The following is a 13368-nucleotide window of genomic DNA, read 5'->3' as shown; positions in this document are numbered from 1 at the left end:
ATGCCTGTGGTTAGCAGTGTGTAACTAGGGAGGGTGCCACCCTAGTTATGCGATGTTAACCAATCACAGGCACAGGAAGTTTGATTGACAGGAACGTCAAATGCAAATTCTGTTTCTATATCTAATTCTCGGACAAGGCATGTACATTTGAAAGCACCCCACAAGAGTATGACCTTTGACTCAAAAAAATTCAACCAATCACGCTACACAATGCTATTACAAAGCAGCTGATCACTCAGGTTGGACCTTCTGTAAAGAATGCACACACATTGACACAATGCACACCTGTGCCTGAGAATTAAATATTGCAACAGTCAGGGATGCAATTCTGCAGAAAAAATTTGAAAATCTGGAAAAAAATTTGGGCTAAAAAAGCCCAAGAACAAGCTAAAAATAGATAAAGTGCAGAAAGTTGGACTACCCCCCCTAAAAAAATCTAGAATTTCAGATTAATCTTGAAAACATGCATCTTTGAACAGTAGTTTTTCTACTTTTGTCTTTGATAATAGCATTGGCATTTCAAATTTGTGACCCATCATATCGAAACACGGCAGTTGTTGTCAAAAATGAACTTGTAGGTTTCTTTGCCAAGCTAGAGGATTGCTTTTAAGCTTTAAAATGACACCTCTTCCATCAATGTCGCATGTAGAATGGTGATTTTATGTGACAAAGAGAGTTCAAATTCCTTATTATTTTCTTTATTTATCGAGGCCCTTTTTCTTTATTATCTTTAAATGTGGTTTTACGACAACTGCCGTGTTTCGATGTGATGGGTCACATTTAACCCCAAGAGAACTACCGGCCGATTGGCCAAAAAGAAGTTTTCATTACCAATTGGACAAATCAGCAACATTGTTAGAATAATTTCACCACACAAAAAAATTGGGATGAATTATTGCAAAGCTCCATTCTGATTGGTGATTAAAGTGAAGATATCAGGTAATTGACCAATCAGTGGCAATGTTAGATCGGCAGGTAGTGCTCAGGGGGTTAAAAGAATTTTCCCTGATTTTGTTTGACCACACCCACGTTATCTCACCTTTTTTTCTTGCGCCAATTTCTGCTGCTCAGCATCCAGCTCTCTGTGTCTCAGCATCCTAGCCTCTTCTAACTGTCTGTCACGTCTCGCCTGTACCTGGAGTTCTTGCTCTCTGTCTTTGTGTCTCACATGGTCCATTTGACTATGACGTCCTTCCAGCTCGCGTATTTTTGCCCGTGCTGCTTGCTCGTATCTGTCACTTGCTGATGTGACTGCGACTACCATGGTATCTTTAAAAAGGATATAAGAATGTTTTGTTAGCAAAATATGGTGTGATATAACCACAGAGAACCCCAACTCGACCGTCATCTTTATACACGCATGGGGCAAAAAATAGGGGGAATTTGGTACTTTTGGGCGATACTCGCTGACCGTAGGCGCAATTAGACAAGCTTCATGGCGTGACACACTTATTGTGTCAATTAAAGGAGTGACGCAAAACGTATTTATCACACAGAGTTGTTTTTATTTATTTCCGCATACCGATGGCAAGGACCCAAATACCCCTATTTTTTCCCTGACGTCGCCATTGTATATGGCAGGAGAAGGAGTCCAGGTTCTCCTTATTAATTCTGTGAGAATAACATAGGTCAACTGTCCACCAATCTTATCAAAGCTATTATCCATTGCATTATATACTGCACTAATTAACAGTTTGGACTTTTTATGTAAATTTTGCCTTTCACAGTGATTTCATACAGAACACTGCTATAAGGCAAAAAACAAATGTTTGGTTGCCCTTCCAAGACAAAAATTTGGAGGGTCGGTAGGTCGATCCTTTTTTTTTTTTTTTTCTCCAATGGGTTCTTCCTTCATTTTTCCTCCATTTTGAAAAGGCAAGCATTGACAAATCCTGTTTTTAATCAAATATGCATATAATAAATAAAATGAGTGAATAGCAAATATAAAATGTCCTTGATACTGTCCAAATTTAAGGTTTCTTCTAAAAAGTGATTGAAAAAAAAAAAAGAGAAAAAAAAACCCGACCTAAGATTTCTAATATTTTGGGTCGGTCGCTGAGGGCAACCAAACATTTTTTTTTTGGCCTAATATAACGTGTGTGACATGATCTGATCCAAAGTCAGCAATGATGAAATTAAGAGCAAATATAAGGAGCAAATAACAACAAAAAACATAAGAAATTAGATATTTTTTATTAAAATTTTACAACCATGTACATTTGTATGCCAGGGACTTAAGGAGTTCAACTTCAGTATATTTAGGTACTGAGCATGAGCAAGCTAGTAATGGTAATAACTTAATTATTGAAGAGATTCATCAGGAAATCCAAAATCAGATTTAAAACTTCAATAAAATCTTATTTTTTCAACATGGAATTTTACTGTGCAAACTTTTAAATCTAATAACTCAATGTCCAAATTCTGCCTTTGCTCCGAGTGGTCACATATGTGAGTGGACGCGGCGAATCAGCCGTAAACTCGGCAAATTGTATTCTGAGTTAAAGTGTAAAATGTATGTGAAGGTCGCATTCATAGGTGTATCAATTCGTTGCGACAAGTATCTTATCAAACGCTCCGGGCAAACGCTGTTTAAATCAATCAATAATACTACTGCTGAAGAGGATAATAAGCTTCTACCTATTTCTATAGAATAGTTCTTGTCTTTGTTTGCTTTGGCTAAATCCTGTTCAAGTGGTAGATAACAAAGCATTGTATTTTGTCTAGGTATGTATAATCAACAATGAACAATGAGAGGATATTTCTGAACCTCGTTGACTTGGGGATGATTTGAAATGATCGCCAATTATGACTGTTGGATATTTATTACCAGAAATGTAGAAAAAGGGACACATGTAGAACCGATAAAAAAATATAATTTTGTCGAAGGAACAGAGTTCAACAATTCATAACCCCGCTTTTGGATATCGTTTGAAGTCAAATGATATACCATTTTAAAGCTTATGGTATATATTTTCTAAACACGAAATAAAACAAAATTGACCGGGGCCGACTTTACTGCTGATTCGCCGCGTCCAGTCACATATGCTGTGAGAAATTCCTAAAAAAGTCTATCAGTACCTACAACTTGTCAATAAAGTAGTGCAAGAAATATATATTTTTCAAGATGCCTATTCAATATTTCAAAGTACTAGTCTTATGCAGTTAAATGAAGTGCCTCTTACTCTGACCCTATTAATCCTATCATCACACTAACCCTAAATGCTATCACTATCTCCTATCCGCTAACCCTAAATTGAACCCTAACCCTAAACAGTTGGAGGGCCATTCAACTTTGACGCGCTATTATTAAACTGTACGCTATGAATACGCACACAACGAAAATTTAAATTTGCTTGATTTGGGTTGCAGTTTTAAAAGCTTCCAAATTTCTCTCTACAACTCCTAATAGCTATATATTTTATATATAACTACAAGAAAGGCTTTCAACATTCCATATATGTTCACAAAAAATACCGTAACTTTGCAAGGAATATGATATGGGCACATAAACACAAATTTTTGTCATGAATTGAGATAAAAGAGTAAGAAAAACTGCGTTATTTTAGAAATGGTGCGAGTTCATAAATCAGGAATTTGCATATGATTAGAAACATGGCTTATTATCCTCATATTAAAAAATCAAGATTTTTGGTTGGTTAAGACAAAAACCTGCCGGGATGAAAAGGGTATTTTACAAGACGGAAAAATACCAGTAACATGCGACAACAGCATTGAGAAGGTTCATGCGAGCAGTGTTAAACTGCTGCGTATTTCACTGAACGCAGATGAATGGCGCGCTTAGGCGCAACAAAGTCACTGCTAGCGTGTACTCGTTCATGGTGCCAAGTCACGCGGTATTGTTATGAAGTTGTTTACTTAATTTTCGGCGATGGGCCTAATCTGGGTAACCAATTTAAACTATTATAACAATTTAGAATTTTAAGTTCAAAATTTGGGACAAAGACTAATCGATAGATAAAGGTTGAAATTACTTGTCTGGCTAAAAATTAGAATGATTAAAGCGTTAAGACAGACAATATCCGGGTTAGAAGTCCTTAGCAACGAAAATAAATTTGAAGGTAAAGCAAACGCAAAAATCACGAATTCTAACGACAAAAGTAGACAAAATGGAAATCAAGTAGAGAATTGTGAAGATATTTTCTAATAAAACTTATTTGTTAATTGCCCAAGATGATTGGCTACACATAATACGATACATTTCAAATCGAAATTTTCCAGGGAAAAGTAAAAAGCATACCCAAGAGTGCGACGGTCATTTTTGCCAAGGTCGCGTCCGTTAATAATTTGACCTTTAACGGAAAACGCGCATGATGGCCCTCCGACTGTAAAGGGCATACCAGCAGTGGCAGCATGCAATTCAAATATCGATAGTGAACACTGGTAACATTTTCAAATCACTAGCAGCATGCAATCACTGCAAGTGTCGGAGTGTCAAAGTTGCCTTGAAGTCAACTGGCTTGCAACTTGATGCACGGATATGCTAGCGACTTATCAATTAGATATCGGCAGTCGCTCTGCAGATTAGCAACGGAAGTGATGTCATAAAAAATGCTATGCTCCTAGTGATTGCTTAGTACGATATGCCATTAAAGTTATACAGCCCTAAGTCTACAATACTAGTTGCTTACATAAAGTGAGAACCAATGTTACCTTTCTGAGGATGTTCATGACTTGACTCCTCCTCCTCCTCCTGGTTACTAGGCAACATCTCCTTTTCATCCTCCTCCTTCTCTAGTCTGCTCTGTGCATCTTCTCTTTCAGCATCTTCTGCATCTTGTAATTCATCTTTCTGGACTTCTGACATCACCTTGATATGAAAACAACATTTTTGATGTGAATACACAGGGTGACAATGTATACTAACTATAACCATGAGGTCATCATTACTAGTTAATTAGAAGTAATTCAGTGCTTTAATAGTGCTACATGTAATCAAATCTACTAATTTAACATGATTGGAGGTTTCAGGGACAAATATTTTCTTCTTCATAGCCTAAAGCTAATGATAGTCCTCAACCTACCGACCCTTATTTCGAAAATCAGCAAAAAGACTTTTCTGTACAAAACACTGAACCCTACAACATTTAAGAACTTTCAACATTCTAGAACAAGTGTTTTTTCTTTCAGGATATTGACAGCTTCAATTATAGCATCAAATTTTTAGTGACTTTATTCATGGTTCTAAATATTTTAAAATGAAGGGATAATGCTGGGATTTAGTAGTAAAATATCTCAATTCATGTCCTATCTAAGCTTTTTTGCTCAAGGGGCATTTCGTGATCCATAGCTTCATCCACCCACCACTCAAAAGTTGAGATTTTTATATCACCAGAAACCTCTAGCTCAAGGCTCCCGCTGGACGCGAATTCTTGCGTCCAGACACATTTTTGTATTGCTGGACGCAATGTTCAACAAATTTCATCAACCCGTTGCGTCTTGTCGGACACAAGTTGATTCAGCCAAACAATGAGTGATTATAAGCTTACCAAATTGGTGTTTGCAATGATCCTAAAAATCATGAAAATTTCTAAACCTCCATCGTGCATAAATTAATATTTTAGCATCATTATTGACCAATGGCCCAATCAGCACACAAGTTATTAACCTTTCACATTTAACCACTAACACTTCCAGGTCACCGGTCAACCAGTCAATGAATGAAAATTCTTACGGCAGCGAGACGTGATAAGATTTTGCTTAAACACGAGAGCAAAAATACAACTTTCTAAACTATCGTACATTGTCAGCAAGTTTGCATTCACGTAATTTGTTATTGACAATAATATTTACATAAATCTTTAAAATCTCATCAAGAATCTGAAAGAAAATAGTCAAATATTTGAATCAAACTGCGATGTAATGCGATGCAATACCCATGATATCGGCAATCGGGGCTTTGTAAAATTGTATTCCCTGTTGCCCAACACATTAATATGTACGGACGCACAAAAATTTTGTGGGACGCATATTTCCCGACCATGTTTTACAGTTGTGCGTCTGATCGGACGCAGTGTTTTTGAAGGCTAGCGGGAGCCTTGCTCTAGCTACATAATGTTTGTGTGCAAAAAATATCTTGAAGATTCATTCACTTGTCGAAATCTACTCAAACATACCATTAAAAGAGGATGCTAGAATAACAAAACACTTCTTTAATTAAATTACAGCAGATTTTGGCCATGATATTAAAAAAAATGTTTTTCCAACTGATTTCAAATGACCCTACTCAAGAAGGACAAACAACACTCAGGCCGGGCACTCAGGACAATCATATTGATAAAGCAATATAAAGTAGAATGTCACCCTTCCTTACCCTGTCCCTGAGTTCTTCTGGATCTTCTCCAAGTTGGAATGCTAATTCCTTCAACTCAGCAGACTCGTAATAAAACTCATCCTCCTCGTTGGTACCTGAAAATGGGGTCAAAGGTCAGTTACAAATTGGTGAGTTTGAAATATGTGAGTTATCAAAGTGAGTTACTGTACCCCTGCAATGTTAAATATTAAATAGAAAGGGACTTTCTTCTATAGATGTGTTGTCAAAGTGAAATATTTATTCAATACCAAGAAAGGAATTGAATTCCCATAGAAACATTACAAGAAGTTACAAGATTATTTCTTGGTTTGAGTGTCCCATATGGCCAAATGTGACAGCTATAGTTCATACATTTTAAGTCGCTGGTAACCAGTGTTTCAAAAAAGGATGTAGCTTTGAATTGATGTGATGGGACTTAATTTTATTCAATATCTATGCTGACCAACAGATCGTTCTAGCGTAAGTTTGGGCCCTATTTGACTCATTGGAACGTTCTAAAGGACCCCTGCGACTGTCAAGGTAAAATGAATTTAGTATAACAAACAGCATAAAAATATACACAAAAGTAGTTTGCGCTATTAAAATATCACTTGCCAGATAAACCCAAATGTATAAACAACAGGCACGGTTGACATGACACAGGGGGCTTCACCCATAACAAAACTAATAACTAAAAACCCTACCCTGGAGTGAATCTGCTCCATGTCACAATGAACACGTCTGCATGGGTGTGTGCTCCCCATTTTTGTCCCCACATCTTGGCACGACCTGACAAATTTGACAAAATCCAACACTTGGAGGGGAATGTGCAGGCACTAGACACCTCCAGTATAACCACCCATACAATGTTGAGATTAAGCAGGACATAACAGTCACTTGGATCTCAAACCTGAATTGGCTCCTGGTCAATCTGTCTGAACCAAGAGACGCCTTTTGGCAGAAAAAACGACCCTTGACTGTTGACCTTCATAATTTGCACCCATGATTCCAACACCTTGAAATTATTTAACAGTGCCCATTTGGAACTAAACTTCTCCTTTGATAAATTATTTTATCAATTTTGATTCTAAGTAAGCAAAATATTATGGTGTTTCCTACTTTCGGTAACAAATAATAGAAGTTTGAATTAGACTAGCTAATTGTGGACTTGGTCCTGGTCACATGAAATCCCTGTGAACCAGGAGTCACTTTGGGTAAAACGTTTTTTCTTGGCTGAGACATCTTTATTCCCACCCTTGCATCCATAGGGGATTAATATGAATATTTTCTTTAAAAACAATGAAATTTTCTTACTACTTTGGTTCTTGGTAGCTTTCTCCAAGAGGTCATCACATTCCTGTAAGTCTTTCTCCACATCCTCTGATCTGTGTTGTACCCTCTCAAGGTACTGCTTTACACTATCTGGTATATCAACATCATCATCTTCATCTGTTTCCGTTGGAACTTCATCTGGGTTCTAAAGATTTAAGAAGAGTAAAGATAATTTTTTTTTGTGTGTGTGCGTCTTGCATTGTCTTGTGCCTGGCTACGATCAGCTTGTAACTGGTGAGAATTGTTTGGTTCTGTTAATGTGCCCGTCAATAATGTCCCAACTTACGCACATGTAAATTAGCTTATATTCACAACAAAAGCACGAGTCAGTAACACAATACACAAAGCACGGTTCGCGTAGGTGTTGCGCCCAGCTGTGTGTACGCCATTCTGTATCAATCCACAATGTTATGAATCCTGACTATTATGAGCTGATCATAGTATAGACCCATCTACATGGAATGTATACAATGAAAAATAACATACCGTATTGTTCCCTATAAATGCCCTGCCTTAATAAAATCAATCTGGCCCTTGGCCAGGTGGCCGAGGACTTGCATGCAGTACCATTTATGGGGGATTGTCCCGGGTATCACCCTTATTCCTAAAAATAGTTTTTTATGCTGAAATACCATTATTCAATTCCGGAAATGTGCCAACAAAATGACATTTATGAAATTTTATGGCTACATTTCCGTAATTTCTATAACATCCCTGATATTAGTAACAAATCAAATGTTTGCCCCACACTCCTTCGCCACTATATTGCCCCGGGTCAGGAGCTCTGTAAGAACGGTAGTAATGCTCATGACTTATACCTGATAATCCTTGTCTTCTTGATCATTATCATCCTCTGGTGTCAGAGCATCAAGTTGTCTTTGTATCTCAGCTTCAATCCAGGCCTCATCTTCCGGGCTGTCAGTCTCTGTGGAATTCATTGTGATGTCTATGGGAGAATATTAGAGTACAATCATCCAAAGTACATAAAATATGACAGAACTAAGGGCTGTGCAATAATTACGAGCCCCCATGTAGGGGGGAAAAATTTCCAAATAGCCCACCAAAAATTTATTGCCCCCCTCTCGGCCCACCTAAAATCACTTTCCCCTCCCCTCGGCCTGCCAAAAAATCTTTGCACGTATGCCAAATTTTGGGATCCCAATTTGCAAACCTTAAATGGTCTAGATACATGTTGCGAGTGCAGCGAGCAGGAAAATGTGCATATTTAAGCGTTTCCGTACCGTTTTCCTAAGCCTTTTTAGAGCGTTTTATTTCACATGCATCCCATGAATGTGTGCCAATAATCGCTTGCCCCCCCTCTCGGTTTGCCAAAATTGCTTACCCCTCCCCTTTCGGTTTGCCAAAAATTGCTTACCCCCCCTTGGCTCACCAACAATTTCTTGCCCCCCCAATTTTACCCTCTCACCAGGGCTCATAATTATTGCACAGCCCCATACCAAATTACAGTGTGTACAATAAGGCCAAAAAACAAAATTGTTTGTTTGTCCATAGAGGCTTATGAAAAAGTTGGGTCGGTAGGTCGGATTTAAAAAAATTTTTTTTAATTTGAAGACTGGTAAATAAGTCAAAACACACAGCACTTTACTGGTTTAACTCTTGAGATGGTTCTGCATGTTATACTGTTCATTTTCTTTACATCTTCTTTCTTTAAATTTATACTAACCACTGTTTTATACGATGTCCCATCGATGCAAAAAAAAATTTTAAAAAATAAATAAATAAATAAAAAAAATTCCACAAAAAAAAATATAAAAAATAAATAAATAAATAAAAAAAAAAATTAAAAATTTTTTAAAAAAGACACGGTCGGGACCAGGGTACACGGTCGGTCGGACGTGGACAAACAAACAATTTTTTGGGGGGGCCTAAGGCCCTTACGAGGTTATTGTTAGTTTCTTGTCACCCGCATCACTATTTTTATGCCACATCAGAAAGTCATTTGGCAGAAATAAAGGGTGTCCCTGAATGATCTGTGCAAGTTTGATTTTGCACAGTATTACAACCGCAGGAGTAACATAACATGCATGGGCGCTAGTAGTAAATTTCAATTTTCTATGCTTTACCTCACTTGTTCGGCTCAAAATTAAAAGGGGACATATTTGACAGTAAAAGCTCAAAATAAATACTAATCTATTTTTACAGAAATGTTATAATATGGCTTTTTAAGTACTCGTACTGTCATGAGACATGATGTAGGTATGCCAGGCAAACCTTAGTTAACACATTTGCGAGTCAGCAAAATTCGCCTAGACCGGGGACCAAACACAATACATATTTACATAGAAATTTCAATTTTTTTTCAAGAACAGGTCGGTCAAGGAAACCTACATAAATATGTTTTCTATACTTCACTTGACCCAAATATATTATTTTTTATGGTGATGAGACACTCATACATGGAAATTTAGAGGGATTTTGATGGCAGTTCCATTAAAAAAAGCTGCTACCATCATGAGACTAAGATCTAGAAACACCCCGTAATGCTTTTTTGGGGAATTTTGCTAGCAGAATCTTTTTGATGAAGATTTTTGAAAAGATGTAACTTTGCCACGGAAAGTGCTATGACAAAAAGGTTTTCAGTTTTGGCTTTCTTTACTCAAGGGCTTTAATTTGATATATAAAATGACAGTGGCGGATCCAGAGCAGTCAGGGGGAGGCCCAATTTGTGGAAAAAAATGTCGCGGCCATCCCGGAGCGCTTGCGCGACGTAGGGGGGTGTCTGAGGGGGGATGTGCCCACGTCCGAAGTTAGAAACTTTTGGAAAATGTAGACCCATTTGAAGCCATTTGGTGGACCATTTTGTCACTATTATAATTTTAGTTTTAAAAAGCCTAAAATTTGAGAAAAACAGCCCAATTGAAGCCATTTGTGGACAAGTTTTGACTTTTATTGTGTGAATTATTGCTTTATAATTATGTACCAATAAAGTTGTGCACGCAGGGGGTGTCTGATGTTCCCCCTCAGAAGTGAGAAAATTTTGTAAAATGAAGGCCTAATTGAAGCCATTTGGTGGACTATTTTTGCACTATTTATTGTGTAAAATTTTATGTTTGAAAAGGCCGAAAATTTGTGAAATGACGGCCCAATTGAAGTCATTCGTGGACAAGTTTTGACCTTTATAAATTACCCGATATTGCTTTAGATGTAAACATAAAGTTGCGCACGCAGGGGGGTGACTGAGGGGGGATATGCCCCCCTCGGAAGTGAGAAACGTTTGCAAAATGAAGACCTAATTGAAGCCATTTGGACCATTTTACACTATCATTGCTTTTTAAAACAAAAAAGGGCCCGAACTCGATTTGTAAAATTTTAAATGTAACACTGACACTTTATAGGCCTAAGACTTGAGATTCGCAATTAAAGCATGCATGGTGTTGAATTGAAGTCGGCTCAGAGTCCATTTTAATAGGCCTACTGACTTTGGTGACAAAATGTGACGGGCTCTACATATCGGTGGGCCCGCCGTAATTTTCACATGCTTAGGCAGAGGACCCTCCTTCAAGCAAAATAATCACCGACCTATAATATAGACTGACCCGACTGCGATTTAGGCATGGGCCTACTGTACTGCACGTGCAATTTAACCTTTTCCTTCTCCTTTCTCTTCTTTTTTTCTCCTTTTTCCTCTTTCTCTCCTTTTCTCTCCTTTCCTCTTTTTTTTTTTTTTTTGGGGGAGGAGGGGCCCGGCCCACCGCCCCCCCTGAATCAGACCTGTAAAATGAGTCAGTCATCATGTATGTATGCCAGGTAAATTTAAATTTGCCATCAAACTGCATCATTTTATATATCAAATTAAAGCCCTTGAGTAAAGAAAGCCAACACTGAAAAACTTTTTCGTCATAGCACTTTCCGTAACAAAGTTACATCTAGTCAAAGATTGACTTTCATCAAAAGATTCAGCTAATTAATTCCCAAAAAAAGCATTTCGGGGGTGTTTCTAGATCTTAAGCTTAAGTAGTTTCATACTACCCTGCCGCTTGCCGTTTAGCGGCGTGGTGCATGCGCATTGCAGACAAACAGACACAATCAAGGCTTGTCATTGGTTGAAACACCATGCCGCTTGCCGCAGCGGGAAGCGGCAGTAAAGTCTGACTGGGGCAATAGTCTCATGACGATAGCAGCTTTTTTTTAATGGAACTGCTATCAAAATCCCTCTGAAATTCCATGTGCGAGTCTCTCATCACCAAAAAAAATCATATATTTGGGTCAAGTGAAGTATAGGTGACCCCGGAGTGACGTCACAAGCCGTTGACCTCCGTTGACAACAAATCCGATTCAGAAGTCAAATTTATAGTTTTCTGTGGTTTGTCCCTTTTCAAATCGGCCAAAATACTACCACTTCTAAAACTTCTCGACATGGGGCCTCCAGCCAACAACAAAAATAAAGACTCTCCTCTACATGTTCATGTGTTCAGCTTCACATAAAATGCAATTTTCGCCAAGTATAAAACCTTTATTTTACCTAAATCGGCCGAGAAATTTGCTCGATTCAAGGTCAAAACAGAACGTAAACAACCGAATGAGCTCTGCTACAAGTCTTCAAGTAGTCGCTCAGCTGCACGATCTATTGTGGGTTGAAAAGCGTAAGTGTAGCTGCCTATAGCGTCATGTAAAATAAGTACCCGGATGACCGGGGTGACCTATAGACAACATATTTATGTAGGTTTCCTTGCTTGAGCAAGCGGTTCTTTTAAATTTCAATGTAAATTTGTATTGCCGGTTTAGGCCATATTTGCTGACTGTGTTAACTGACGTTTCCCTCTCATACCTACTGACTATTAGACTAATTCAGAGGCCGGTCGACTGCATATCCGTCTTTACACGCTTTTCAATACGGAATAAATGCTAACCTCTCGTGACATCATCCAAGCAGCAAAGTTCATTTCCCATTGAAAAGCGTGTAAAGACGGATACGCAGTTTACCGTTCTGTCAGTAGTAAGCTTACTCACTCGATAATTAGTATACATGCGTTCCAATAGATTTTCCCAATCATCTACAGGTAACAGACGTATGGTTATTAATATTAAATATGTTGTAATTTTTGTCAAAACCCCAAGTGGTAGAGATATTTCGCGATATTTTAACACTAAAAATTCCGTATCAGTCAACTTCGGTTTCCAATGTAAACCATTTCAGGTGTTTCTAGATTTTTAAAAATGAAATTATTAAAATACTAAAATAGTAAAAAATAATACAAGTAAAATGGCTCTGAATACATGGTTTTAATTTCAGTTTTATTTAGGATACTAATTAATCAAACGTGTGTCACAGTCACCTAATAACCTCGATAATAATTGAATAATTGATCAATTTATATTATTTTTCAATTTTAAACACTAATTTATAGAGGGCGCTCAACCATTTTAGTTTTCGTCAGGGGTGGTCGGATCTGAGCCCGTTACGGTGTTCTATGGGTAACAGGTCGATTCGGACCCAAACCAATTCGCCACTACTGTCTGTTCAATTAGCTTAGATTCTTGAATTTTTAAGATATTTGAAAAAATAAAAAATTGTGGTCAAAGTCATCAAAGAAAAGTGTTAGCACAGCCTTAGACCTAACGTGATTTATACATGATGCAGTCATGTCTACAGTAGAATTCACCCATGATGCAGTCATGTCTACAGTAGAATTCATCTCGACCTTTGCAGGACTTAACCCCATTACTAGCTATTAAACCAAGATAACACTCATTGAAACAGCTCA

At 37.7% G+C, this 13368-nt stretch overlaps 1 protein-coding gene across 1 annotated transcript in view; it reads right to left on the bottom strand.

The window, feature by feature from the left end:
• LOC140167688 (uncharacterized) overlaps window positions 1–12787 on the bottom strand; it is a 72720-nt gene extending 59933 nt beyond the window's left edge. The window contains exons 1-6 of the mRNA XM_072190986.1: window positions 12614–12787; window positions 8461–8588; window positions 7625–7787; window positions 6332–6426; window positions 4672–4828; window positions 1040–1269 (exon numbers count right to left, since the gene is read on the bottom strand). Of these exons, the coding sequence (XP_072047087.1) occupies window positions 1040–1269; window positions 4672–4828; window positions 6332–6426; window positions 7625–7787; window positions 8461–8580 (765 nt within the window). The 5' untranslated portion in view covers window positions 8581–8588; window positions 12614–12787. The remainder of the gene's footprint in view (window positions 1–1039; window positions 1270–4671; window positions 4829–6331; window positions 6427–7624; window positions 7788–8460; window positions 8589–12613) is intronic.
• Window positions 12788–13368: the final 581 nt, after the last annotated feature.

This window comes from Amphiura filiformis, chromosome 13 (genome assembly GCF_039555335.1).
Source record: "Amphiura filiformis chromosome 13, Afil_fr2py, whole genome shotgun sequence".
Classification (NCBI taxonomy): domain Eukaryota; kingdom Metazoa; phylum Echinodermata; class Ophiuroidea; order Amphilepidida; family Amphiuridae; genus Amphiura; species Amphiura filiformis.
This window is presented reverse-complemented; position numbering and strand designations above follow the sequence as displayed.